Raw genomic sequence first — 25685 nt, forward strand, 5'->3', positions numbered from 1 at the left:
GTTGAGTGATTCCTGCAAGTTTCCAGTTCACTAATTCTTTATTCTAATTAGTTGTCTGAGATATCTATTAAGATATTAATTTCAATTCTGTCCATCATGTTTTAAAATTCTATTTACTTTTCAAATATCTGTATTTCTTATATTTTCCTTTTAACATGCTGTCTATATATTCTTTCACTTATTTATGTTAAACTTTCACAGTATTTTTCAAATTGATCTGTTCTCCCTTGATTTGGGATCCCAATACCTTCTTTGTTTTCTTTTGTTTATTGCTTTACATTTATTCTCATTGCTGGTTACCTTATGGCTATGTATTTACCCAATCAGTTTTTAATCGGTGTGCACATGTGACAGAGAGAACTTCTTGGGAGTCTGTTTTCGTTTCTGTGATTGTGCATATGTGCAGGCTTGTGGAAAACTCACACGGTGATTTCACCCAAGATTTTGCCAAGATCTTAGTGGTTTCCATGCCTTCCAGAGCAGTTTCTGTGCTAATGTGTCAGCTGGTCTCTCCAGCATCATGGTGTCTGAGTAAACTCAAATTTCTCTCCTGTGTAACATAGGCTTAGATAAAAATTTCACAAAGCTTTCTGTTTTATTCCAGCATCAGTCCCTGATGTTTAGTCAAGAAACTATCTTGCTGCTTCCTCTTTCCTAATGGGAAGTGTTTTTCTGATTCTCTTCATCCTTTGAATAGATGAAGCAGCCTTTATGCAGGGAGCTCTGTTTCAGCCCTCTACCTACAGTAGGCTGAAAGCCATGTCCTTGCCCTGGGTGGTATTAAAACCCCCACCTCTGATTCCTAGAAGCACTGTTCATGTATCATAACTCCTGGGCCAAGACAGCATTCACCACTGATTTCTCCTTGGCTTTTAGTTTCTTTGTCTTTTATGGCATATAAAAATTGTCCTTCATTTTGAGTTTTCATGTATAAAATCCTTCTTTATATTTTTACTTTTTTTTCAATAATTCTAAGAAAAAGTTCAACAAAAAGAAGCTTACTTTACTGAATTGGTTATTTCCCAAGAAATTCTTTTGAAGTCAGACTGTCATTGAAAGGAGGCTATCAGTCAAATTCTATAGAACATGTCATACTCTTTGTAAGGTTGCCTTTCTGCCATTTTCCAATAGTGGAATAGGTAAGAACAACAAAGAAAAATTTTAATATTATATTCAGTACAATATGTTTACATATTTTAATTTTATTTTCAAATGTTACTTCAGGTAGTTAAAAACGGAAATGGAGCTAGCTAATTCACTGACTATAGAATTCATATTTTTAAAAAATTCTACCTTATCTAAAAAAGGTTATAAAGTACCATTCAGAGCTAATGCAATAATGGAGATATAGACCAAACTATCCAAAATTTGCAAAGAGCATCTGGTGTTACACAGAATGAAAAAAAAATTATTGACTTAATCCAATATCATTTTTTAAAGATTTTATTTATTTATTCATGAGAGACACAGAGAGAGAGGCAGAGACATAGGCAGAGGGAGAAGCAGGCTCTCTGTGGGGATCCTGATGTGGGACTCGATCCCAGGACCCTAGGATCATGCCTTGAGCCAAGGGCAGACACTCAACCACTGAGCCACCCAGCATCCCTGAGTTAATCCAATGTTTAAAAACATTCTAAACCGATTCCCACTCATTTATGTCTTCCTTAAACTCAAATGTTTTCAAAAGGGAATATTTTAGAACGTTCTATGAATTTCCATGCTTATGGAACTGAACCCTACACAGGTTATGTAATTACCCCAAGTTCTCAAAGTTGATTACTGTGACCCTAGAATAAAATCCAGATTGTATCACTAGTCCTATACCTTTTCTAATACTCTCGCTTTCTTCACATTGATTATGAATCAAATAAATATGAATATTAATTGGCACATTCCTTTCCTAACTTACCAAGCACTTAAAAAATGTTTTCTGTGTATTCTACTAACTTTGCATGTTAAACATTTTTCTCATCCACTAAAGCAGAAAATCACATCTATTACTCTCCCTAATTCAAGCTAACAAGTGAAGATGTAGATTCAAGGTCTCCTGGGATTTTTATTTGCTTAGTGAGGCAACCAGCCAATCTAATTGAATAGTACAAAGCACAGATTTTTTTCTTTTCTTTTTTTTTAAGATTTTATTTATTTATTTATTCATGAGAGACATAGGGAGAGAGAGAACCCCAGGATTATGACCTGAGCTGAAGGGAGATGCTCAACTACTGAGCTACCCAGGCATCCCCAAAGCACAGTGACAATAGTGTGCTTTGTATTATGAGGTTAGAAGAAACTGTTTGATAGTCATATAAATTAATAATATCAAGTTCCTCAATAATTTTAATACAAAGAGTAGAGATTATGTAACAGATTACTCTGATTTCATTTTGATATCTATTTTTTGAGAAAAAATACTTTGGGTTATACATAACATATAATGACTTGCATAATATAAAGTCAATGTCCTTTGCTTCCAATCTGAACTGTACCTTTCATGTGAATGTCGTGCTATCATAAGCAGGAAAGGGAAGACTGGCTACCATGGATATACATTCTTTCCAGCTTTACTTACAGAATATTTTTCTTTAATTTTCTTGAATTAACACTACTGACAACCAGAAGCTAAAGCAGATTCATTCAAACATGGCATCCTAATGTGTCCTTACAGCTAGCATTCACTGGGGGCTTCTTAGTTGCCTGGCACTGCTGAGTTTGACATGCCTTACATAATTTAATCTTCTCAATAAACGTATGAGATTTTTACTATTATTGTCCCTTTAGAGAGGAGAAATATGAGACGAGGAAAGAATACCAAAAGCTACGCAATAAGAAGAAATCAGAGAGAGCCAGAACCCCTGTGGTCTGACATCAAAGCCTTTGTTTCTATGTGTTGTATTGTTTCTCACAACCTCTTTTGTTCCACCAAATGCAAAACACCAATGCAAACCAATGCAAAACACCACCACTAACAATTTTTAAAAAGTAAAGAAAAATTATTGGCCATGATAAGTTTTGCATGATGACTGCACCTTTCACCTCTTCTCCCCCCACAAAGATAAGCATGTCCTAATCTCTGGCAACTGGGAATATGTTCACTATCATAGCAAAAGAGACATTGAAAATGTGAATAAATTGAGGATGTTGAGATGGGAGATGACCGTGGACTGACTACCTGTGTGATCACACATGTCCTTCACAATAGACAAGAAGCTGAAGAGTTGGTCAGGGAGAGTTGACTGCAGAATAGTGTCAGAATGATATGATGTGAGAAACTCAACCAGCATTGCTGGCCCTCATGGTGGAAGAAGGAGCACAGGCCAAGCAATCCAGGCAGGCTGTCTCCACAAGTTGGAAAGGAAAGCAAATGGATTCTCTCTCCTGGAGCCTGCAGAAAGAGCATCATGATCTAGGCCAACAATACAAATTTCAGACTTCTTACCTCTAGAACTATAAGATAATTAATTTATGTCATTTTAAGCCACTGTGTTGGTTGTAATTTGTTGCAGCAGTCACAGGAAATGAACACATAGCTGTATATTACTCTAGTTTGGCTGTGGATAAAGCCTAGACTTTGGAATCAGATAAATTAACATTAAAATTTGCATTCTCTACTTGTCAACTCTGTGTCCTTGGGAAAGTTAACACTAGTTCACAGGATAATGGCCTAGAAAGTGTATAAGGCTTCATGGCATATATATAAAAGATCCATCCGAACTATTCTATTCATTTTGAAACATGAAGAATTATGTAAACAAAAATAGAATCTCATATATTAAATTGTTGCCTTATAAAATCTATAATATTTAAAAGATTAACAAGAAAGACTTAGGAATATTTTGGTATGTCAATGTCTCATTTTTTTTTTTAATTTTATTTATTTATGATAGTCACAGAGAGAGAGAGAGAGAGGCAGAGACACAGGCAGAGGGAGAAGCAGGCTCCATGCACCGGGAGCCTGATGTGGGATTCGATCCCAGGTCTCCAGGATCGCGCCCTGGGCCAAAGGCAGGCGCCAAACCACTGCGCCACCCAGGGATCCCTCAATGTCTCATTTTTATATGAGAAAATTATGTCTAAAATGAAAAATATTATTCCCAAGTCTTGAGGTAAATTAGAATAATTCATTCAAAGACTATCATTCTTTTATTGTGTTTTTATTCTACTAAAGCAGGCATCAGCAACCTTGTTCTTAAATAGAGGGTAATAAATATTTTTGGGTTTTCAGGCCACACAATCTTTACTGCAACTACTCAACCCTGCCATTATAGTGGGAAACTGATCACAGATATTATGCAAATGAATGGGTACTGCTGTGTAACAATAAAACTATTTATAAGAACAGGTGGCCAGCCTCTAAGCTGTAGTTTGCCAAACCCTGTGTTAGAGTCTGGCGTTAGGAGCATTCACATTTACTCTGATGTTTTAGCATTCATAGGGCAGTCTCTCACTTCAAGTGACTGGGGGTATATGGCCCAGGTCCTATGGTCACAAATGCCTGGAAGTCCTTGGCCTGCCCAGGAGTTCCCCAGGGCATTGGGGCCTCTATCTCAGGACCACTCATATATAGTCATTGGAAAACCCCCAAGTACAACTTGGGACTGACCTAAACAGGCACAATGATAATTATATGTCTGCCTTGCATGTTGCAAAGATGCTAACTCTAGGAGATATGTGCTCAGACAAGGAAAAATATCTGTGGTGAGTATGTCCAGTTATTGAGTAACTAACTACTCAGAGCCAGATTTACCATGAAGCAAATAAAAATAACTGTTCAGAGCTAGAACCACCAGGGTCCCCTCCCAAGCCCTGAGAAAGAGACTGATGTGTTCACGTGGTCACATGTGTTAAGATGTGTATATGGATACACATTAAGCCTTGCAATCCTGGACCATCTCCTGACTTTGTAAACACTGTTGCAGATACTGGGCAAATCACACAACAGTCCTCATGATGACTGAAATGGCACTTAGAAGGTTCTTTAAAATCACACTTTAGAGATCGCCAAATGTGAGAATGCCATTTAATTTACCTGTGCCGCCTCCTCTTCCCAATCCTGGTTGATAAATAACAATAACCTAACAACTGTCTGTGGAACTGATATGATACTGAAGGGACCAATGCTCTTCATGCAAAGAGAAAAGCCAAGTCATTGAAAAAGGAAGTTTTTCAAAGACAAGGATTTACTAAAGAAATTAGAAACAAGGAAACAAAACAATTATATGACAAAAGAAACAACCAAAATTTTTCTCAAAGAGGCATAGGTTTAATTAAAAAAAGAAAGGTGAAATTATGGAAGAGAGGACATTGAAGGATTAACAAACATGTTATAATTTGGTTTCCAAGGGAAGAAAATAATGCCCTAGAGTAACTGAACAGACATGAATGTTAGAAGACATCACAATAGGACAAGATATATTGGAAAACAGGCAACACATGGCTATGTTATTGCCTTCTTTCTTTTTTCCTTTTTTTTAGCAGAGAAAAAAATAGCTTTGGAAAACTTAAAAAAAAAAATCTATTACTGCCTAATGAGACCCATACTTACTTCAATTGACTTTCAGGGCAGTTAGACTGCCTGCCTCTAAATCACCAGCATAATGTCATTGGATAATGGGACTGTCACAATATAATTCCATAGCTACCCCACTGCTCCTTTCTTCATTTTCTAAGGGAAGATTATATAAGATTATAACAAATTATGGCTACATATGCCTCTCTTGATACAGGTACTGACACTAATGGATCTTAGCTCCACTTGGCTGAAAAAGAAATCTGTTCTATAGATTCGCAATAAACAGGCCCACAGTCAGGGAAATCGGCTTCAGCAGACCACCCACAGTTCTGAGAAAAAAGGGACAGACTTGATGAGGAATATAAATATAGACCTCATTTATGTTTGATTTGTGATCAAAATGGCTAAGCTGCAGTTTTTTTCCCTTTGCACACGTCAAGGCAGATACTGTGTGTCGAGATGCCCCATTGATAGCATCACTGCATCACCGATTGGCAGCATGATTGTGTGTGTGTGTTCTGGGACAGTGTGACACGGGCACCTGGGAAGGCCTGCTCCCAAAGACCTTCCCCAGCAGACTGTACGCTGCCTGTATTTCCACATAATTCAGTGATAACTGAGTCCTAAGAGGTCTAGAAACATGTGAACATGAATCTGGAAGAAAACAATAAATAAATAAACAATGTATATGTTAGTCAAAATATTAGTTCCAATAAGCCCTGCTTTTTCTTCAAGAGCTTGTAATAAAGCAATTTTTTTTTTATTTTAAGATTTTATCTATTCATGAGAGACACAGAGAGAGAGGCAGAGACGTAGTCAGAGGGAGAAGCAGGCTCCCTGCTGAGCAGGGAGGCAGATAAGGGACTCAACCTCAGGACCCTGGGATCACAATCTGAGCCAAAGGCAGATGTTCAACCACTGAGCCACCCAAGTGCCCCCAATTTTCTATCTTTAGCTAACAGAAAATACAAGGACCTGACCATATTTTTAGCTTCTAAGAAGTAACTTTACACTTGAAAGCTGAGAAAGAACCTATTCGTTACATTTTATTTTTTAACATTTTAATGAATGTTTTTGTCATAGCGATTCTAAAGCAGTCTTCACAGAAAGGCTGTGTTACGAACCCATACACATCAGGTCTGATACTTACCCAAAATATTTTATTTAGGATTGGCTAATAGATAAAAAGCTGATAAAACATTTTCGTCTACTACTGTCTTTAAAGTGATTATCTACTGGGGACTGTTCATGGTCAGAAGTTATTATGAAAAAAATAAATAATAAGTCCTTATGAAATAAGAAAAAATTAACTTATTAAAAAATAATTTTAAACTTCAGATTTTAGTTCCTTAACTGGAAGTGAGTTTCAAAAAAGTCCAATGTTCATGTTCATATTAAAATCAAAAAAAAAAATCAAAATGAATTATGCTTCTTTATACAGGGTTTTTTGTAGTTTTGTTTTAAGTTAAGATATGTTTGAATTCATTTACATCATATATTAAAATTTATTTCAATTTAAATATATTTATTAAGGTTTACATGGTCCAATCTCTAAAATCTAAAGGAACAAGATTAAAATACCTCAAAATCAAACAAAATAAAACAAACAAAAACGTTATGTAATCTATTCATTAATCTTCTGCCTATTTAACAAATATTTACTAAGAACCGGACATTGTTAGACATGAAGAATAGAAAGTTTAAGGAGATATGCTCTTTTTTTTTTTTTTTAAGATTTATTTATTTATTTATTTTAGGGAGAGAAAGAGAAAGTAGGGGAAGGGCAGAGGGAGATGCAGAATCTCAGGCAGACTCTGCTCTGAGTGGGGCTCAAACCCCATGACTCTGCAATCATGACCTGGGTCAAAACGAAGAGTCAGACACTTAACTGACTGAACCATCCAGGCACCCTAAGGGATATGCTGTTGTTGAGAACAGACTGTTCACAGTTTAATGAAAAAGTTAGGCATGTAAACAGCTACAATAAGAAGTATTTTAGAAATAAGAACAAAGTGCTAACAGAGCACTGAAGAAAAGCTTAGAGAAAGAGAGAAAAAGTTAGCTCTGCAGTAGTAACAAAATTCAAAAACTTTGATTTGAGTCTGGATGACTGAAGCGGTCTTAACCAAGTAGGTAAAGGAGATCCGTGTTTTCTAGGCAGAAGGAATACCTTATGCGAAGGCATAAATGCCAGAAAGATCATGGCATTCTCAGGGAAAGGGAAAAAGTGAATAGCAATATAGTAAAAGCATAGAATGCAAGGTTTGGTTTGGAAGACAACAAGAAACATGGCTGAAATGTTTTATTAGTAGCAGAATCTAAAGGGATGCTTCCCCAAGTACAATATTTTTCTTAACCTACTGGAAAGAGAAAATCCCATGATGTTTTTAAGCAGAGAGGTAATAATTCTTACATTGTAAGAAAACAGCAATGTAGTGCAGGAAAACATATAGAGAACGGCTATAGAAATTCAGGTGGAAGTAAAAAGAAGCCTAAAATATAGATTTAATTAAGGAAGGTAAAATCTTGTTTAAACAATTGCACTAAGGCTAATTTTTTTTTTTGGGGGGGTGGGAATTTACATAAGTTAAAATGAATGTTAGATTCTGTTTCAGGCAATGGCATTGTAATTGGAAGGAGATTAGTCTTTCTCTCACAAACAACCATCAACGAGTTTCAAACATAAGAGCGCCAGTATTCAGACATTGGACAACAGGCAACAAAAAGTAAGAAACATGAGGGTAGGGAAACTTGTAACAGGGGCCCAGCTTTCTGCCTGGGGGAAATTACCCCAACACCACATAGGTTGCTAAAATTCAAGCAGAGCTATGCTACAATTCACATGTGGCGCTGTGCAGAAGTGTCCCCTTCAGAATTCAGAGCAGCTGAACCTGCTGAAACAGAGTGAAGAGCAGGGCAGATGCTGACTTGAGGGCCCCCCACAGTCCTTGGGCAGGGCGGGGCCAGCACCCCAACAGGAGGGATTACCTGAGCCTCACCAAGAGCATCTACCACAGGGAATTGAATCAGAACAGGAAGAATCCAGAATAAAAGCAAAGATGGGAGAAGAGTAGGGTCCCCAAGTCCCCACCAAATTACCTAGATAACCTTCAAATCATCCTGAAAATGTACCAATACGGCCAGAGATTTAAAGAGAGACCAGCTGGGATGCTACAGTGAGAAGAGCTCGCGCTTCTATCAAGGTAGGAAGACGGGGAAAAAGAAATAAAGGAACAAAAGGCCTCCAAGGGGGAGGGGCCCCGCGAGGAGCCGGGCTGAGGCCGGGGCGAGTGTCCCCAGGACAGGAGAGCCCCGTCCCGGAGGAGCAGGAGCTGCACCGACCTTCCCGGGGGAAAGGGGCTCGCGGGGAGGTGGAGCAGGACCCAGGAGGGCGGGGATGCCCTCGGGCTCCCGGGGACAGTAACAGACACCTGCGCCCCGGGAGAGTGCGCCGAGCTCCCTAAGGGCTGCAGCGCGCACGGCGGGACCCAGAGCAGCTCGGGGGTGCTCGGGGGCGGCTCCGCGGAGGGGGCTGCGGGGCGGGAGCAGCTCGGGGGGCTCGGGGGCGGCTCCGCGGAGGGGGCTGCGGGGCGGGAGCAGCTCGGGGGGGCTCGGGGGCGGCTCCGCGGAGGGGGCTGCGGGGCGGGAGCTCGAATCCACCAGCGCAGGCCCCGAAGCACAGGGCGCCGGGACACAGCCCAGGATCTGGCCTCCCCCGGGACAGGCAGAGGCCGGGAGGGCCCAGGACCCCAAGGACGCTCCTGCCCCGAGCTGAGCAGATCAGCGGCCCCTCCCGGAGCCTCCAGGCCCTGCAGACGGAGAGCTCCGTGGTGACTGCGGGAGCTGACTCCAGGGCTCCAGAGCTGGCCCCGCCACTGCGGTTGTTCCTCCTGGGGCCTCACGGGGTGAACAACCCCCACTGAGCCCTGCACCAGGCCAGGGCAGAGCAGCTCCCCCAAGTGCTAACACCTGAGAATCAGCACAACAGGCCCCTCCCCCAGAAGACCAGCTAGACGGACAAGTTCCAGGGGAAGTCAAGGGACTTAAAGTATGCAGAATCAGAAGATACTCGCCCACCCTTTTTTTGTTTTGTTTTGATTTTTTCTGTTTGCTTCCCCTACCCTTTTTTCCCTTTCTTTTTCTTTCTCTTTTTCTTCTCTTTTTTCTTTTTTCTTCCTTTTTTCTTTTTTTCTTTTTCTCTTTTCTTTCCTTCTTTCTCTTCTCTCTTTTCTCCTTTTCCCAATACAACTTGTTTTTGGCCACTCTGCACTGAGCAAAATGACTAGAAGGAAAACCTCACCTCAAAAGAAAGAATCAGAAACAGTCCTCTCTCCCACAGAGTTACAAAATTTGGATTACAATTCAGTGTCAGAAAGCCAATTCAGAAGCACTATTATACAGCTACTGGTGGCTCTAGAAAAAAGCATAAAGGACTCAAGAGACTTCATGACTGCAGAATTTAGATCCAATCAGGCAGAAATTAAACATCAACTTAATGAGATGCAATCCAAACTAGAAGTCCTAACGACGAGGGTTAACGAGGTGGAAGAATGAGTGAGTGACATAGAAGTTGATGGCAAAGAGGGAAACTGAGGAAAAGAGACAAACAATTAAAAGACCATGAGGATAGATTAAGGGAAATAAATGACAGCCTAAGGAAGAAAAACCTATGTTTAATTGGGGTTCCTGAGGGGGCTGAAAGGGACAGAGGGCCAGAATATGTATTTGAACAAATCCTAGCTGAAAACTTTCCTAATCTGGGAAGGGAAACAGGCATTCAGATCCAGGAAATAGAGAGACACCCCCCCACCCCAAAACCAATAAAAACTGTTCAACACCTCGACATTTAATAGTTAAGCTTGCAAATTCCAAAGGTAAAGAGAAGATCCTTAAAGCAGCAAGAGACAAGAAATCCCTGACTTTTATGGGGAGGAGGATTAGGGTAACAGCAGACCTCTCCACAGAGACCTGGCAGGCCAGAAAGGGCTGGCAGGATATATTCAGGGTCCTAAATGAGAAGAACATGCAACCAAGAATACTTTATCCAGCAAGGCTCTCATTCAAAATGGAAGGAGAGATAAAGAGCTTCCAAGACAGGCAGGAACTGAAAGAATATGTGACCTCCAAACCAGCTCTGCAAGAAATTTTAAGGGGGACTCTTAAAATTCCCCTTTAAGAAGAAGTCCAATGGAACAATCCACAAAAACAGGGACTGAATAGATATCATGATGACACTAAACTCCTATCTTTCAATAGCAACTCTGAACGTGAATGGGCTTAATGACCCATCAAAAGGCACAGGGTGTCAGACTGGATAAAAAAGCAGGACCCATCTATTTGCTGTCTACAAGAGACTTATTTTAGACAGAAGGACACCTACAGCCTTAAAATAAAAGGTTGAAGAACCATTTACCATTCAAATGGTCCTCAAAAGAAAGCAGGGGTAGCCATCCTTATATCAGATAAACTAAAATTTACCCCAAAGACTGTAGTGAGAGATGAAGAGGGACACTATATCATACTTAAAGGATCTATCCAACAAGAGGACTTAACAATCCTCAATATATATGCCCCGAATGTGGGAGCTGCCAAATATATCAATCAATTAATAACCAAAATTAAGACATACTTAGATAATAACACACTTATACTTGGTGACTTCAATCTAGCGCTTTCTACACTCGATAGGTCTTCTAAACACAACATCTCCAAAGAAATAAGAGCTTTAAATGATACACTGGACCAGATGGATTTCACAGATATCTACAGAACTTTACATCCAAACTCAACTGAATACACATTCTTCTCAGATCATAATGCCTTGAAATTAGAACTAAATCACAAGAAGAAGTTTGGAAGGACTTCAAACACGTGGAGGTTAAGGACCATCCTGCTAAAAGATAAAAGGGTCAACCAGGAAATTAAGGAAGAATTAAAAAGATTCATGGAAACTAATGAGAATGATGATACAACTGCTCAACATCTTTGGGATACAGCAAAAGCAGTCCTCAGGGGGAAATAGATTGCAATACAAGCATCCCTCCAAAAACTGGAAAGAAACAAATACAAAAGCTAACCTTACACCTAAAGAAGCTAGAGAAAAAACAGCAAATAGATCCTACACCCAGCAGAAGAAGAGTTAATAAAGATTCGAGCAGAACTCAACGAAATCGAGACCAGAAGAACGGTGGAACAGATCAACAAAACCAGGAGTTGGTTCTTTGAAAGAATTAATATGATAGATAAACCAGTAGCCAGCCTTATTAAAAAGAAGAGAGAGAAGACCCAAATTAATAAAATCATGAATGAGAAAGGAGAGATCACTACCAACACCAAGGAAATACAAACGATTTTAAAAACATATTATGAACAGCTATACGCCAATAAATTAGGCAATCTAGAAGAAATGGACGCATTCCTGGAAAGCCACAAACTACCAACAATGTATCAGGAAGAAATAGAAAACCTGAACAGGCCAATAACCAGGGAGGAAATTGAAGCAGTCATCAAAAACCTCCCAAGACACAAAAGTCCAGGGCCAGATGGCTTCCCTGGGGAATTCTATCAAACATTTAAAGAAGAAACCATACCTATTCTACTAAAGCTGTTTGGAAAGATAGAAAGAGATGGAGTACTTCCAAATTTGTTCTATGAGGCCAGCATCACCTTAATTCCAAAACCAGACAAGGACCCCACCAAAAAGGAGAATTACAGACCAATATCCCTGATGAACATGGATGCAAAAATTCTCAACAAGATACTAGCCAATAGGATCCAACAATACATTAAGAAGATTATTCACCATGACCAAGTAGGATTTATCCCGGGGACATAAGGCTGGTTCAACACCCGTAAAACAATCAATGTGATTCATCATATCAGCAAGAGAAAAACCAAGAACCATATGATCCTCTCATTAGATGCAGAGAAAGCATTTGACAAAATACAGCATCCATTCCTGATCAAAACTCTTCAGAATGTAGGGATAGAGGGAACATTCTGCAACATCTTAAAAGCCATCTAGGAAAAGCCCACAGCAAATATCACTCTCAATGGGGAAGCACTGGGAGCCTTTCCCCTAAGATCAGGAACAAGACAGGGATGTCCACTCTCACCACTGTTATTCAACATAGTACTGGAAGTTCTAGCCTCAGCAATCAGGCAACAAAAAGACATTAAAGGCATTCAAGTTGGCAAAGAAGTCAAACTCTCCCTCTTCGCTGATGACATGATACTCTACATAGAAAACCCAAAAGGCTCCACCCCAAGATTGCTAGAACTCATCCAGCAATTTGGCAGCATGGCAGGAAACAAAATCAATGCATAGAAATCAGTCGCATTTCTAAACACTAACAATGAGACTGAAGAAAGTGAAATTCAGGAGTCAATCCCATTTACAATTGCACCCAAAAGCATAAGATAACTAGAAATAAACCTAACCAAAGAGGTCAAGGATCTATACCCTCAAAACTATAGAACACTTCTGAAAGAAATTGAGGAAGACACAAAGAGATGGAAAAATATTCCATGCTCATGGATTGGCAGAATTAATATTGTGAAAATGTCAATGTTACCCAGGGCAATGTACATGTTTAATGCAATCCCTATCAAAATACCATGGACTTTCTTCAGAGAGTTAGAACAAATTATTTTAAGATTTGTGTGGAATCAGAAAAGGCCCCGAATAGCCAGGGGAATTTTAAAAAAGAAAACCGTATCTGGGGACATCATAATGCCAGATTTCAGGTTGTACTACAAAGCTGTGGTCATCAAGACAGTGTGGTACTGGCACAAAAACAGACACATAGATCAATGGAACAGAACAGAGAATCCAGAAGTGGACCCTCAACTTTATGGTCAACTAATATTCGATAAAGGAGGAAAGACTATCCACTGGAAAAAAGACAGTCTCTTCAATAAATGGTGCTGGGAAAATTGGACATCCACATGCAGAAGAATGAAACTAGACCACTCTCTTGCACCAGACACAAAGATAAACTCAAAATGGATGAAAGATCTAAATGTGAGACAAGATTCCATCCAAATCCTAGAGGAGAACACAGGCAACACCCTTTTTGAACTCGGCCACAGTAACTTCTTGCAAGATACATCCACGAAGGCAAAGGAAACAAAAGCAAAAATGAACTATTGGGACTTCATCAAGATAAGAAGCTTTTGCACAGCAAAGGATACAGTCAACAAAACTCAAAGACAACCTACAGAATGGGAGAAGATACTTGCAAATGATGTATCAGATAAAGGGCTAGTTTCCAAGATCATAAAAAACTTATTAAACTCAACACCAAAGAAACAAACAATCCAACCATGAAATGGGAAAAGCCAGAAATCTCACAGAGGAAGACATAGACATGGCCAACATGCACATGAGAAAATGCTCCACATCACTTGCCATCAGGGAAATACAAATCAAAACCACAATGAGATACCACCTCACACCAGTGAGAATGGGGAAAATTAACAAGGCAGGAAACCACAAATGTTGGAGAGGATGCGGAGAAAAGGGAACCCTCTTACACTGTTGGTGGGAATGTGAACTGGTGCAGCCACTCTGGAAAACTGTGTGGAGGTTTCTCAAAGAGTTAAAAATAGACCTGCCCTACGACCCAGCAATTGCACTGTTGGGGATTTACCCCAAAGATACAGATGCAATGAAACGCCGGGACACCTGCACCCCGATGTTTATAGCAGCAATGTCCACAATAGCCAAACTGTGGAAGGAGCCTCGGTGTCCATCGAAAGATGAATGGATAAAGAAGATGTGGTCTATGTATACAATGGAATATTACTCAGCCATTAGAAATGACAAATACCCACCATTTGCTTCGACGTGGATGGAACTGGAGGGTATTATGTTGAGTTAAGTAAGTCAATCGGAGAAGGACAAACAGTGTATATTCTCATTCATTTGGGGAATATAAATAATAGTGAAAGGGAATAGAAGGGAAGGGAGAAGAAATGGGTAGGAAATATCAGAAAGGGAAACAGAACATGAAGACTCCTAACTCTGGGAAACGAACTAGGGGTGGTGGAAGGGGAGGAGGGTGTGTGGTGGGGGTGAATGGGTGACGGGCACTGAGGTGGGCACTTGACAGGATGAGCACTGGGTATTATTCTGTATGTGGGCAAATTGAACACCAATAAAAATAAATTTATTATTAAAAAAAGAAAGAACATGAAGATTCCTTTAACATCTGAATAATGCCCCAGACATACAGTCAAGGTACAGACACCAAGTGTTAGGACAAGCTCTAATCCTATAAGGATAAAACCTGCTTTAAGAAACCCTAAAGCCTAGCACATCTGCATGGGAGACAGAGCCTGAAGATTGCATCTCACAAGTCAGTGAGGTTTCCTGGAAAGCCTAAAGCTTTCCACATTTCCAATCAGACAAAGCATAAAGCAAAACCTATTCAATCAAAGGTGGAATCACAGTAGTTGGTGTGCATTTAAAAGTTATAAGACAGGCAAAGAAACAAAAAATGTGGTCCATATATAAGAAGGTAAGTGGTCAATAGTAATCAACTACGGATGTATGGCCATGATGTTAAATTCATCAGGACAGGACATTAAAGCAGTTACTATCAATGTTTTCAAAAAATTAAATGTGTTCGTTTGACAACATTTAGATAAATTTCAATAGAGAATTAGGAACCAGTGAAATATGTAAATTTTAGAACCAGTGTAACCAAAACAAAAATGTGACTTGTATGTAAGAAGAGATTGAAGGTATGTAAGAAGAAGACTGAAGAGACTGAAGGTGGCAGAAGAGTCAGTGAACCTGAAAGGGAAATTAGTAGAAAATATCCAACTTGAAGAAACAAACATACAGTTTGCAAGTGATCTAGAAATTACACTGCTAGACTTCCATTCAAGACAAATGGATACATAAGTCCACAAGAAGATTTGCATATGAGTCTTCATGGAAGCATCTTGAGAATAGATAAAAACTGGAAAGCCCAATGGCTACCTCAGGTGAATGAATAAATGAATACTTGTACATTCACAAAAACAATGTTACTCACATTAACAGCTAAATATACCATCTATTGATACATCTGACACCTAGATGGATTTTCAAAAACATGGAAAACAAAACAAGCCAAACTTAAAAAAGTACATACGGTATGATTCTATCTATATGAAGTCCTAGAACAGCCAAACTGACAGAGAAATCTGATCTGTGGCTGCCGGGGAGGGCTGAGTGGGAAAATCAACTGTAAAAAGAGGGAGGTAAGTTTCTGAGGTATGGAAATGTTCTTTGTCTTTACTGGATGATGATTACACAGGTATGAATACTGTTCAAAATCATCACACTGCACACTTAAAATGTGCATTTTATTGTGTGTTATAGTCACCATATGATTAAAAATGTAATTTTAATTTATTCAGATTTGGGGAATTTAGACAAAATACAGTAAATTGCATCCAGATATATATTTTTGGCAAATTCTGAATTTAAAAATAAAGTGAAGCATATATTTTGTTCATTATAAAGTTTTCTATATTTATTATAATTTCATCTTGTATATATCAGGAACAATTATGTTATGGGATAATATCAGTATGCATTAGTATAATATATAGTACAATATAGGATAAATTTCTTCAGTTGAATGATTATCATTGTTAAATATTCTAAATAGCACCAATTTTCAAAGGTGGGAATGAAAGCAGATTCTGAAAGAAATTCATTTCTAAAACACAATTACTAAGACTCACCAGTATAAAATCCACAAAACTGATGCTAAATTAAATGTCATTGAATGTCATGCTTAAAGTGTTGAATTACTTTGCATTCCATTTTTGCTAAAAGAGTGGTCTTGAGTGCCTTCTAAGAACTGGATCTCTGGGTATAACTGACTGACAACTTGATTTTTTTTTTTTAATTTTTATTTATTTATGATAGTCACAGAGAGAGAGAGAGAGAGAGAGGCAGAGACATAGGCAGAGGGAGAAGCAGGCTCCATGCACCGGGAGCCCGATGTGGGATTCGATCCTGGGTCTCCAGAATCTCGCCCTGGGCCAAAGGCAGGCGCCAAACCGCTGCGCCACCCAGGGATCCACAACTTGATTTTTAATTGGCCTCTTGTCACTTTTTATTTGCTCAGTCATGTGTTTTCCTTGTTTCGGGGCTACAGGGTTGATTGAATGAGTTTTTAATTTTTTGAAACTGGGGTTAAGGCAATGCAAGAATCAGACCCCTATGTGGTTTGCTGCACTTAACTTTTCATTCCTTTGTATTTAAAATCAGTATACATCATAGTTAAATGAGCCGCCTAAATATTTGATGGAAAAAATGATTTGGTATGGATGGACCAAAGTGTAAAAACCTAGCTTATACCTAAGAAAACTTTATCCAGTCAGGGGGTTCAAACTGAGAAGAGTTTTCCAATCCAGGGCCCTTGGGGAACTAAAATGAGCCTCGCCAGGCTGCCACACTTCCCTTAACTTCCCTTAATGGACTATCCAGTATCTCCTGAGCTGTTGCTCTGTGCTAGGCCATTCGCTCAGCTCTGAGGACACGAAGACAAATTATACAATTTATCTGCAACCAAGAAGGATATGCTCCTGGAACTCCATGGTTAAATTAATATGTTCTCTAGAAAGGCAGAAATGTGATGGAATGAAAATGACCAGGAGAAGGAAGGCTCCAAAAATGGCCTTTTGAGTCAAGTGATGTGACTTAGCGATGTGATTGTATAAAATAGCATACTTCTAAAATTATTGTTTAGAGAAAATATGATACTCAGGAATCTTGTGCTAGGTATGCCATGAAATACTGTATGTGACCTTGGGAGCTAAGAGTGAGCCATCCGCGGTACACCATATGTATAAAACAGGAGATAAGAGAGCTGAGGGAGAATGAAAAATAAATCCTGAACAGAAAGAAGCAGAGATAAGAGGCGGAGAGAAAATGCTGGGCCTCTGGAGGCCTGGCTATATTTAAACAGTCTAGTATCCTTCTGTTAATGAAAGAACAAAGTCACTCCCTCCAAAAGGGATAGGGGATGAGGACACTTGAGCAAGAACAAAGAACAGAGGATGGTTTCAAATTTGAGGCTGTTTTTGGCCAAGGGAACAACCATTCTGAGATATGAGGTGAAAGAGCACCCATTGCATACATGTGGTAAGCCCTAGGGGAAAAGGGGCATGCTAAGTAAATATGGGGGCCAAATAAAAGTTTGTTAAATCAGTGGGAGAAGAGTGTCCATGGGTGGCTTTAGGAAGCTGAGTCCTGTAAAACTACATGCAGACTTTGGAGTGTGGAGTTTTGCTGTATTTTCCCGCAAAAGAAGCTTCATAGCTTCTAGTGGATTTTTAAGATGTTCTAACATGAAATGGTTAAGCATCATTGTTCATAGCATCTGAAGTTACTAGCATGCTAACCATTTGATACAGGTAAAGGGATGATGTTGAGGAAAGGTCCTTTAAGGTAGGGTATGGAACTTGAGAGACATCTAGAAGAGTGAGAGCCAGGAATCTTGAGGAAAGAAGGCCAAGCCATGAGTAAGGTGACCAACCTCCCTCAGGTGGCAGGAAGACAGAGACAGACAATGCCGGCTGTTGAAAAGGCATCACTGCAGAGTCTGACCTTGTGATACCTCCAGGTGGGAAAAGAAGAGAAACTAAATGTTTTTGTTTCTTTAGTAGTATCAAATGAAGCAGCCATAAGATAGGTACATTTTATACCTGTACTGAATATAAATTACTTAATTGGTGGATTATAAGCTATTCTTTAAAAAAGCTGAGGCAGTTGCACATCCCTGTGATAATGGGAGACAAATAACCTTGTATTTATTAAAGAACAAAAGTAACCATATCCACCAAAAAATTCACACATTATATTTTCAAAAGAGGTTTCAAAAATAGCTTTTAAAATGGCCCCTCTGAGTTTGAGAACCTATGTTCACCACTCACTGGTTAATTAATTCCTACATTCTTCTATTATACGTTTTGCAAAGAATAAAAAGGAATGGCATGATTTTTTAGGGCCAAAATAATCTATGAAAAAGAAATAATTCATTTTCTTATGGTATTTAACTAAACAACTCCTTGAAAACTAAAAAATATTTTGACGAGAGAGGGAGAGAGAGAAAGGTAAGGAAGAGGAAGGAAGGAAGGAAGGAAGGAAGGAAGGAAGGAAGGAAGGAAGGAATTCCTACAGCTCTTGGTACTGAAGGTAGAGCCTGTGCATTTCACAGTCCTAGCAAGGGCTGTGGGTCTTTGGGCCCAAGAGAAGTGAAGTGAGCACAATAGGAACCAACGGGTTGGACACTGCTCATGTCTGCTTCTTCCAAACTCCTTGATTTCCTTTCTACCTATCAGGGCTCCATCTACAATTTCACTTAGAAAAAAGTGCCCATTTCACTTAGAAAAAAGTGCCCATTTCACCCATAAATCAGTGCTCACCCTAAGTGTAGTCACCAAACAACGTTATTACAGTATTATTGACTATTCCCCATGCTGTACTTTTCATTCTCCATGACTTATTTATTTTATGACTGGCAGTTTGTACTTCTTAGTCCCCTTTATTTATTTCACCCATTTTGCCAGCCCCCTCCTCTTGGCTTCCCTTTTTTCTCTGTTTAAGAGTGGTTTGTTTGTATGCTGAACATTGCTGTTCAGTAGTGAAATGCAAATCAAAACCACAATGAGAGGGGTGGCTGGGTGGTTCAATCACTTAAGTGCTACTTTCAGCTCAGGTCATGATCTCAGTGGCCTGGGATTGAGCCCCATGAGTCAGGCTCTCACTTCTCCCTCTCCCTCTGCCCTCCAGCCCCCAGTTTATGCTCACTCTCTCTCACTCAAATAAATAAATAAATCTTAAAAAAAAAAAAAAAAACCACCATGAGATATCACCTCACACCTGTCAGAATGGGTAGCATCAAAAAGACAAGAAATAGTAAGTGTTGGTGAGGATGTGGAGAAAAAAGGAACCCTGGTGCACTGTTGAGGGGAATGAAAACTGATGCAGCCACTGTGGAAAACAATATGGAGGACTCAGTTTTGATACCACCTTCTTGAAGAAATCCTTTCTGATTTCCTGGTTCCCACTGCTCCACAGGTCACAGGACAGGGTTATGTGGCTTATGAATCCCCCACACCCCAGGCCCTGAGTTCCTTAAGGAGAATCCAAAGTATCTCACGCATCTTACTGAATTGAAGAGAAGCTGACTAAAACAATGTCCTAGTGTGGCTTTCTTGTAACAGACCAAGTAGGGCTCAGGGCAAAATCGTCATTCGAGAGGAAAGTTGTAGCATGCTTTCCATGTGTCGTTCTGCCTTTTTAAAAGCTACCTAAAAGATCCAATGTGAAAGTACTAATAGAAGCAACCAGGAAAATCAGATTTTACTTCTGGGTGGTAAACTGATACAAGCCTTCAAAATTAAATGAAGTGAAAAAAGATCATTAGCTTTGTAGACCTGATGACATATAAAGGTGAGGAGATATATTCTGAAATATGAAGATATTATATGTGGATTAAGACTATTAATTAGGGGATCCCTGGGTGGCTCAGCGGTTTAGCACCTGCCTTTGGCCCAGGGCGTGATCCTGGGTTCCCGGGATCCAACCCACATCAGGCTCCCTGCATGGAGCCTGTTTTTCCCTCTGCCTGTGTCCCTGCCTTTCTCTCTCTCTGTGTCTCTCGTGAATAAATAAATAAAATCTTAAAAAAAAAAAGACAATTAAAGAACACCTTCTGAATTACCATTATATTATATCACATAGTTGTTAACTGAAAAAAAAAAAGATATGATCTTAGATCTAGAAGGACTTCAAGGAATTTTAGTGAAACATCTTCACTTTATAGTTGAGGAAACAAAACTAATCTAAAGTCAACCAAGATAGCACAACTCAATTTGTCCAAACAGAGAAAAAGAACCTGGGCCACCTGACACCACCTCTCTATCCCCCCATTACCCTCTGGGTTTTCTCTTAGTTTTACAGTATCATATGTAGCCCTTCTCTACATCCCAAATATTTTTAACTATCACAAAATGTCTACAGTGTACAGCATGTATCACCTATTTTAAACAACCTCTTCTTCCCTCAGAGTCCTCACTTTGTAGTGCTCCCCACTCCTGCCCACATAGGTGGGCTAATGGCCCTGGGGCTGGGGGTTCCTGCTGCAGTTGCAGCCCATCAGCTGGGCATCACTGGCGTTCACAAACAGTCAGATTTGTGATTCAGATTACATAATTCAATTAAATGTTTACATAAAATAATGAAGTCTTTGTGTGAAAGAGGAGAATATGTATTCCTGTGAAAAACAAATTTGGTTTTTGGGGAAGGATTTGTCAAAAGGAGAGTCAAACATTTATACCAATTAGTGTTACAGGACAATAAGCTATGGGGGGGATGATGGAAACACGTGGGAGTCTGTATTCATACCATCACTTCCCTGGAAAATTCCCATCCCCTGTTCAGAACTGATACACACACAAAAGATTCAGCCTGGGCATAAGCTTATGCCCAAACCAGGCGACTGAGAATTCTAATTAGCAGATCTGTAACAAAGCAGAAATAACAAAACCAGAACACAGATTTTGCACCCTCTCTTGCTGCCCAAAGTGCAAGTTACAGGACTTAATGTGGCCTCAAATGTGTGAAGTTAAAATACCTAAGACATGCGAATGCATTATTTTATTGATTCTCTGCTTTAGCCAGTTCTGAAGCTGTCCTATCATCTAAAGTATGGACTTTTTAATATTGTGGGGCAGCATTTATTTTGTTGATGTAATGGTATGCTCTACCTCTTTCCAGATTTGACTGGAGTGGTTTAGAAACAAACCTAAAACCAGTTGCAAATTAAAACAAAGAGGAAAAGAAGTAACAAATAATGGGTGAAGACGGAGACTGTAAACACAACCCAACTTACCATTTTGTGCTCACCGCTGAGTGAGTCTGTGCTCACCGCTGAGTGAGTCTGTGCTTGCTATTTTAAGAGTCACTACAAATGCTAGGGCAGAGTCAGAGGAAAGTAGCAGAGCTCAGCTTCCTGGCCTCTGGCACCTACTGGTGCTGGGCAGTCCTGGTCTCCTCTGGCTGAGGCCATGTACCAGGCTGCACAGTTCCCACAGTTCAAACTCCCGTAGAGCCAGGAGACGCCTCATTTAGGTTTCAGAAGACTCAGTGTTAATATCCCCAAGTGCACACAGAAAGCCAAGCACAGGAAGACTCAGTGTGCAGTGCACGGGCCACTGTCCATCTTGGAGGCCAGTCACTGGAGGATGTGGCCTGCAGTAGAGGGCCCGTGTCTATATTCCAGCCTAGTGCTGCATGCGGCAACGATGAGCCCCCTGCTGCTTCACCCTTGAGAACCGGAGGACTAAGGAGGACTTCGAGATGGGAACACTTTAAAGGGACACATTTCTGCTACTCTATAAATGGTGGTGAATTTACAAGTTAGCTGCAAATTGAGAAGTGGGACCCCAATGAATTGTAAAGCAAGACTTGCTCCCAGGTTTGTTCAATGTAGACAATGTGTTACGGGAAACATTTAAAATGCTGAAAATAGTGTTGCACATACTGCCAAGAGCCCATCTACCCTGTCTTCTTGCTTCACCTGAATTACTCCAGAAACTATGAAATTCCTTGCTTCCAGCCTCTCCTCCCTCCAGGACATCTTGTGCAGGTTAGCATTTCATAGAAAAGTCCTCGAGTCACTCTCCTGCTTTAAATGCAGAATGAAGATCAAACTCTCTTGCGTGGCACGCAGGGCCCTTTAACAGCCCCCCCCCCCCCATCACCTTTCTACTCCCTCCTCCACCAGCCCCACACCTTCCTGCCTCCTTCCCTCACCCTGGGATAGTGCCCACTAGTCCCATTTCATTCAACTGATCACACTCAGAAAATTCCAAGAACAGATCAAATGACATCTTTTATCAGTAGCTTGCTGTGAATCTTACACATACCTTCCATTTCTCAGCTCTGTGCTCCTGTAACATTCAATTTCCATCTCTATAACAGCCCTTTCCACGTGGATTACAGCCAGCTCCCTGCCTTCCCTGCATTCTGCCAGGCTCTTCAGAGCACGCTATTTCCTTCATCTTGGGTCTCAGTGCCTAGCACAGGGCTGGATCAGAGCAGATGATGTGCAATCTAATAGTGATACTAACAATAGAAATGATAATGCTATATATAATAAATATATCCACAGGTAACACACGTGGATTACCTGTTACGTACCAGAACGGACCTAGTATCTGTATAATTTCATCTTTGAACAACTCTGAGAAGGAAGCAGCACCTTCTCGTTTTATATGTATTCTGAGATTTAAAACTATTTAAATACTGTTCACATGCTCTCAGCGCTAATAGGTGTTGGAGTAGAGATTTAAACCAGGTCTCTATGAATCCAAAGTCAGTGTTCTTGCAAATTCAACCTGCATGATACTCTGATTTATTCTACATGTATTATACATTTTCTTTGTTTAACTTTCTACGTAAGTATGAAACAATTTCTAGTGGCATAAAAACACTCACACCCTTAGAATTACAAAAAAGGGCCTATTGTTGACAATTAGCTCCAAAATTTGCAATTCTAAGCTCCTTTGAAAGATTTCACATTAATACCATAAGCTATCAATAAGCATGTCAGTCTTCTATATTTAGCCAACTACAAACAAAACTCAATAAAGTGTTTCTTTAGTTTTTCAAAAATATTTTGGGGGAATGAAGGGTGATGAGCATGAGGAGCAGTTAGAGTTGTTACCTGGAAATGTCTCATACTTATAAGTTAAAAGGAAATTTGAATCTCACATATAGAGAATATAACCTTAATACTTTACTGAAAGGCATTACTGATGTAGTGAATAAGCCTCGACTTATGTTCTGATGCTAAATTCAGAATTATTTATTCTTTTGACAAAAACTAATTTCTGTTTTCATTTCACTACTTTGCTCTACCTAAGAACCAACGTGATGGACCATTTTATTTCAAGGCTTTATATTAGAACTTGTGACCTCATGTCAATAAAAAGCCTTGATTGGATTATGACAGAACAGGAATGCAGGAGACACCTCTCCTCATTGAGATGTATCAGCAACTACTAGTAAGGAGGCATTAATATTTACATTTGCAAAGGAGGTGGATAGACAAAGGGGTTTATAGGTAGTCTCTGGAAATCCTTCCTTTAATATTTGACTTCTGCAATAACAATTACTAAAGGCTCTGCAGGGACATCACCAGGCAACCAAATCCAACCACACAAAATGTCCTTTAACACTTCTCCCTCTCAGAAATATAAAAAATCCAAGCAACATTTGCACACTTACTTTTTCAGTTTGCGCCGAATCTCTGAATCTTTAATCTCATTTCGAAGATCCTCAAAATTTTCAACGGAAGTCAAATTGCAGAAAACTCTGAAGTCAGCGTAGGGAGGGAGCCCGTGGTCTCGCCCCCTTTGAATGTTGGTGGCAGCCAAGTCCAGGGCCACAGAATGGGCGGTGGAGAAAAGCTTCTCAGTCAGCTCTAAACTGAGCAGTTGGGAGGGTACCCGCAATTTAGCGGCCACGCCAAACAGCCCGCGAAGGAGGGGATCGATGCCACCTTCCTCGATTATCCTGGACGGTGAGAAGAAAGCTTCATGGAGGGGAAGATGGCCTTCGGGGATTTCCCCGAAAGTGTCGTTCAGTCGGTAAAGAATAGGATTGATCAAGGTGTGACCAAATCTGAAGGCTGCAGTAGCAAAAGAGTTGATGATCCCCGCGTTCACACTCGGGTCGTAGCCCTGGTAGTCCCGCAGCATCCTCATGCCCGGCTCCCCCAGGATCTTGGGCAGCCAGTGGCTGTAGGTGATGTGCTGCAGCTGGGCACCCACGATCTTCCTGGCTTCGTGGTAAAGGGTGTCTCCGTCCCAGTGGGGGTTCAGGGCAGACAGCGCCGCGGCCACCCTGTTGTGCTCGCGAAACCACAACGTGTGCATGGCTGTGAGGGCCAGCTGCTCGTTGGCCCTGCGGTCCCCCGCTAGGAAGCAGCGGCTGCGGCTGCGGCTGCCCTGCTCCGGCCTCGTGCACTCGGGGGGGGGGCCCGCAGAGAAGGGCAGCAGGGGCTTCCCGGAAGGGGCCCAGGGCAAGCCGGTTCTCAGGAGGCCCCGGGGCTCTGAGAAGTCTCGCAGGACGAGGGATTCCCTGTCCGAGCTCCCGTAGACGTTGGAGGCATCGATGTAGGCCGTGAGCTGGTTAATCTGCTCCCTGGCGTAGACGGAATTCATCACCAAGGAGGTCACGCCGCTGCCGCAAACGGGGCTGGAGCGTGCAAAGAACATGCAGGGCGCCCGGGTGCCCCGGGGGTCAGCGCCCGGGATGACGATGGGGAAGCAGGGAGGGTCGTCGGTGCACGCGGCGCTACACGGCCGCCCGTCGGAGAAGCGAGAAGTGCTCAAGGCAGGCACCGCGTGGCCCAGATCGTGGTCCAGAAACTGGCCCCACTGCATGAGCATGTGCGTGTACCGGTCGTCGGGGGTGACCGCGGCCGCGGCCGCCAGCTCCGTGGAGACCAGCCTGGGTGGCGGCAGCGGGGGGGGACCCGACGGGCTGCGACGGCCGACCCCACGCGGCAGGTTGAAGCCGTTCTCGTAGGCAGGCTTCAGGACGCGCTCGAAGGCGGTCAGGGACGCACCCCACGTGGGGTGCTGCAGGTTGTTGCACGTCCCGTCCTGGGCTCGGTACTTCTGATGGAAACACATGTCGGAGCAGTTGGGCACTGGCCTGTGGGCTGTACATCCAGATAAGTTGGCGATGAGGCCCAGGTAGCGTGGGGACACCAGGTCATTGTACCGGAATTCTGCAAGGCAGAGCAACAACAGCAGTGAGGAGAGCTGTCCTTGAGGTGGAGTGACGGAGGGACCTCGAGCCCAGGTGCCATGGGGACGGGCCACTCCAAGTGGGCAGAAATCTCTCCCAGATCCTTCAACATTTCATTAGGATAAAACAGAAAGTTCTAATAAAAAGGGGGGTGGGGGATGCCTAGTGATGTCTCTCTCATGAGCAATGATTAACTGCTAGAACAAACAGAAATGGAGAGACATGTCCCAGTTCCCATCAAACTCTTAGTTCTGTGCCTTTACCAATATAATTTCGTAAGGATCTGTTAAGTCCTCATCACAAGGTTGTAATATGCATATTTTCCATTTCAGAATTCTTTCTTTC

At 41.2% G+C, this 25685-nt stretch overlaps 1 protein-coding gene across 10 annotated transcripts in view; it reads right to left on the minus strand.

Annotated features, from left to right (window-relative positions):
* The window catches only part of PXDNL (peroxidasin like), a 429464-nt gene that overhangs the window by 44795 nt on the left and 358984 nt on the right, over positions 1-25685 (minus strand). For all 10 annotated transcript variants that reach the window (XR_003147577.3, XR_007407163.1, XR_003147578.3 and 7 more), the window contains one exon: positions 23811-25320. Coding sequence is in view for 7 of the 10 variants with exons in the window: in XM_035708326.2 (XP_035564219.1) it covers positions 23811-25320 (1510 nt within the window). In the remaining 3 variants the exon portion in view is untranslated. The remainder of the gene's footprint in view (positions 1-23810; positions 25321-25685) is intronic.

The sequence above is a fragment of the Canis lupus genome, chromosome 29 (assembly GCF_003254725.2).
Source record: "Canis lupus dingo isolate Sandy chromosome 29, ASM325472v2, whole genome shotgun sequence".
In the NCBI taxonomy this organism is placed as follows: Eukaryota; Metazoa; Chordata; class Mammalia; order Carnivora; family Canidae; genus Canis; species Canis lupus.